Source organism: Momordica charantia (genome assembly GCF_013281855.1).
Source record: "Momordica charantia cultivar OHB3-1 chromosome 10 unlocalized genomic scaffold, Mcharantia_2.0 BLBB01000010.1, whole genome shotgun sequence".
In the NCBI taxonomy this organism is placed as follows: domain Eukaryota; kingdom Viridiplantae; phylum Streptophyta; class Magnoliopsida; order Cucurbitales; family Cucurbitaceae; genus Momordica; species Momordica charantia.
In genome coordinates, this window is record NW_028275158.1 from 7,944,558 (window position 1) to 7,948,821 (window position 4,264).

The window sequence follows — 4,264 nt, forward strand, 5'->3', positions numbered from 1 at the left end:
AAAAAAACTCATTGTGCCACCGGCCTATTATTTTACTTTTTAAGAAATCTTTAGAAGATAATTAATTTTGTGGTAATCAATTATTTTTATTGGTATTAATTAATAATAATAAAGTCAAATTCAATCATGGATCAATTAAATAGAAAATTGTAATATTTTATAATAAAATTATATCGACTAATAAAAATTGTATAATTTTTATTTAAAGAAAATTATTAATAGTAAATATAAACAAAGAAAGTGTAAAATTGTAAAACCGTTAATTAAAAAGTTATATGTTTCATTAATAGATTAAATTTTATTATAAATAAATTATTAGTAACTTTTATTATAAATAAATTATTAGTAGTAAATATAAAAAAAAAAGTGTAAAATTGTAAAACCATTAATTAAAAAGTTATATGTTAGATTAGAGAAAGGGATAAAAGTGATAAAAACACGTGGAGTTCACAGAATAAAAAATGATAATGGAAATGATGAGATTGTTACTATTTCTTTTTTCTTTATTACTCGAGAGTCGGTGGTCGTTTGGCCTTTATGTCCTTATACCTGAGGTATGCGCATTGGCTCATATCCGTACATACGCAATGAGTCATCATTTGGTGAAAGTTGATGATGAAATTGTTATTTGTTAGAGCAGAATTTATAAAATTAACCCTGATTCCTGAGAGAAATCCACCAATTACTCTCATTCTCACGTACATTTTAGTAAACAACATAGAACGTACATTTAGATAATTTCTTGATTCTCGTTCCAAGTAAAGAACATATACTTTATACCCAAAAAAGAAAACTAGATATTACATGGTGTACATTTTCCCAATGAAGTGGAATTTTTTTGTAATTTTTCCCTAAAGCCTAAAAAGGAATCAAATCAATGAACCATTCCATTATGTCGATGGGAAGCTTCACAAGGCTGATTGCCAAATCTGTAAGTATTGCAAAACATACACAGCAAGGGCAAATGCAGCTCAAAATGGACCTACCCAATCATCAAAATCATACACCAATCATTAATAAATCAATTCATCTTTCAATAAATTAAAGCAATTTGGAAAACTATTGTCTGCAAAAACAAACAGACAAACATAAAACTCAACGACGAGAATTTTTTAGAAGACAGATGAATTTGATGATTTCTACGTCGAAAATGAGAATTGGAAAGATGGGTAATTTAGGGCCCGTTTTGTAACATTCCCGCTCCCAATTTTCTTAAAAAATTTAAGTTTTTTGCAACTAACTATGTTTCTTGTTTCTCGTTTTTTGGAAACATTATCAAAATTGTATAGAAAGTTTAGAAACAACCAAAACAAGTTTCTTCTTTTCTGTTCTCCAATTTGTTTAAAAAAAGATGGTTTTTTTTATCATACTTGAATTCATAGATAGTAAGAGTCCTGCAATAAAAATGAATAAATGGAAACAAGAAACATGAATGTTATCAAACGAGCCTTTAGTGTTTCTTACAAAAGGAACGAAGAAAAGAAAAGAGAGAAAACTCACCAAAAGATCCAAAGAATAGCACCAACGAGGGAGAGAAGCAAGGAAACAAAGGCAAAAGGAAGGCCAATCAAGAACCCTAATGGCCTGCATCGACATGCCATACTTTTTAGGGATTAAAAAAGGCTCCACTTTTCATTCATTATTTCATGGTGTTTCCATCTTCCATTAATTTGCTCTCTCTGTTTTGTATGGTATGATTCAAAATCTGAGCCCTTTTCGGAAGGAGCTTGTGTAATAAAATAGGAAAAACAGGTTGTGTAATAACCTCTCTTTTCTTCCCTTTTCTCTCTCACCTATCTCTTTTATATTTAGGCTTTATTTTACAACTCTTGAACGTATCGTATGTTTTATTGTCGTAGGAACTGGCAAAATCTCGTTTTTGGACTGGATGTTAGATTTTAAGTTTGAGATCAATGAATATATCGCCGGTTGATTAAAATTAGCATGAATTAACATGTAGAAACACAAATAGAACATTCAAAATCAATTCATCCTTAATAAGAACAATAAGTTTAGCTACTCGTGATTAAAAAACAAAACCACAGAATGGCATGCTAAATTCCATAACAATAGTATAAAACGTCAAGAGGAAGGAGAAGAAATATATAAATGCTATCGCGTCATCTCCAAATCAACCTCCACAAATATATACACTACAAAAAAGAGGGCTTTTAGCAAACATATTTTCAGCAACAACTAAAGGAAACTATCGCTAAATACACATATTTAGCGACATGCCGCTAAAACAAATTTTCAGTGACACCTATAACACGTGGGCGTCCTTGCACTAAATTTCTTTCATCAACTCCACAATGGTCTCCTTGCCCTAAATTTTAGTCAACTAACCAATGTAAATTTACTCCCCGGAAAGTCTCTTCATGCTAGCACCCAATCAGAATCGAGTATTTATGAAAGGAGTAGCATTAATGTCATGGTTGTTGCCAAAGCAAACATAACTCAACAGTAATTGGCATATATCTCCAACTATGAGGTTGTGAGTTCGATCTCCCACATTCACATATTGTACTTAAAAAAAAAAAAGAGTCAGTTGTTGTGATGAGGCAGACAATCAAAGTTCAAAACATCATGGCTTTATGTTATAGTGCCATATGGCCCTACTTAGAGCCAGGACCCAATGTTGAAATCCCAATTCATTGGGCCTTTCGATACAATCAAATAGAAAGCCCCAAGGGCGCCATATTCTAGGAGCCCAAACTATGTGATTGAATAAATCCACCTCGAGATGTTGCGGGTCGAGGACTCCTTCTCCTTCCCCTTCTTCAAACTCCGATTCGTATTGTTCATAGAGAAATCTCTGATCAACTCTCGAACATTCCTTAGCCGGAAAAAGATGTGGCCATGAAATAGGGATTAAGTGGAACAGAATTGACTGGGTGGTAGAGTCGTGAAAATACCTGTTTCTTCCATATTTTTTACCTTAGCTCCCCTTCCAATGATCAATAAACTACTGCTGAAACATGGAAGAATTGAAATCCCAGTTATGTATGGATGGTATGAACTGCCTAAACAAGAATTCTAGAACAGCGAACAACCAGAGTTATTACTCACTACATTGTAGCAACCTAGTTCTGCCTCTTAGTTTTTGTGGTTGCTGATAAGTGAATTTTATATTTGCTTATTATACTTGGGTTATTTTTTATTTATGTTAATTCTTAATTTTCATTTATTTTTGTTAGGTGAACGAAGATCAGTTTTAATATAGTATATTTTGAAGGTTTTCCAAGCAACAATATTAAAAATAAATAAATAATAAATAAAAATCTATAGCACCTAGGGGCTCAAAATGGTGCCTAGGTGCTACGACGTGAAGGGATGATTTTTGAAAACACGCATTTTAGCACATAGATACTATTGCGACTGGGTTTCACTCTCTTTATTTAACCTTAACCGCCATAAAGATACAAGTGCGAGAGAGATTTTGAAATGTTAGAAGACATTTTAGAGAACAAAATTGGAGATTTTGAGAGAAATAGAAGAAACACACCAAACAAAGGTCTTTATAGATTTCGGAGATTTGTTTTGCATTTCTTTTTTTTTTTCCCTCTTTTTTTTTACTTGAACCTCTTTCAATATTTTATTGAAATTGTCTTTTTGGATTGAAGTATCAACTCGTTTTTTTTCTTAGGGCATTGATGTAATCATTTATTTAATCTTATTTCCACCTTAATAGTTGATACTTTTATTATTTCAAATTTTGGTTGTGAGAACTATGAGATTAATGCATTGTTAATATTTGATCACTATTTGTATCAATTTCATATGGTTAGAATTAATTTCATTACTAATCAATTACTAATCATTTATTTAGATGAAGTGATTTGTTATTTGGTTATTTTATTAAATATCTAAAATTAGTTCTATTCTTTATAAACTTGTTGTATGTCTCCTTTGTTGGGCCGTTTTCAAATTGGAGGCCCAAGTATGTGTTTCCAGCCCACTTACTTTAAGTTGGTTTGGTCCAAGTGAACCAACCTTAAGTTTTAAGTTTTTTATTTTTTCACCCATGAACCAAACATGATTATATATAAGCATCTCATTCTTTATTTCGTAACACAACCTATCAGTGCAGATCCAGAATTTGATTCAATTTTTACCCTATGTAGATAAAAAGGATATTAAAGTTTTTTTTTTCCTTATAATTATTTGTTAAGTTTTAGAAGTTTTTTTTAGTACAATATATAAGGGTGGGGAATCGAACTCGCAACCTCGAGATATATGCCAATTACTGCTGAGCTATGCTCGC

General features: G+C 31.5%; 1 protein-coding gene across 1 annotated transcript; it reads right to left on the minus strand.

Annotated features, from left to right (window-relative positions):
- Positions 1-729: 729 nt before the first annotated feature.
- On the minus strand, positions 730-1,704 carry LOC148208477 (signaling peptide TAXIMIN 1-like). The gene is made up of 2 exons (XM_088118988.1): positions 1,501-1,704; positions 730-982 (listed from the first exon to the last, which is right to left on the minus strand). Exons 1-2 carry the CDS (start codon positions 1,599-1,601, stop codon positions 859-861), a joined length of 225 nt encoding a protein of 74 aa, XP_087975114.1. The 5' UTR covers positions 1,602-1,704; the 3' UTR covers positions 730-858.
- Positions 1,705-4,264: the final 2,560 nt, after the last annotated feature.

Coding starts and splice junctions, on each gene's coding strand:
- LOC148208477 (XM_088118988.1), bottom strand. CDS start 1,601: ATGGCATGTCGATGCAGGCCATTAGGGTTCTTGATTGGCCTTCCTTTT. Junction 983..1,500: donor GCTATTCTTTGGATCTTTTG/GTGAGTTTTCTC, acceptor ATGATTGGGTAG/GTCCATTTTGAGCTGCATTT.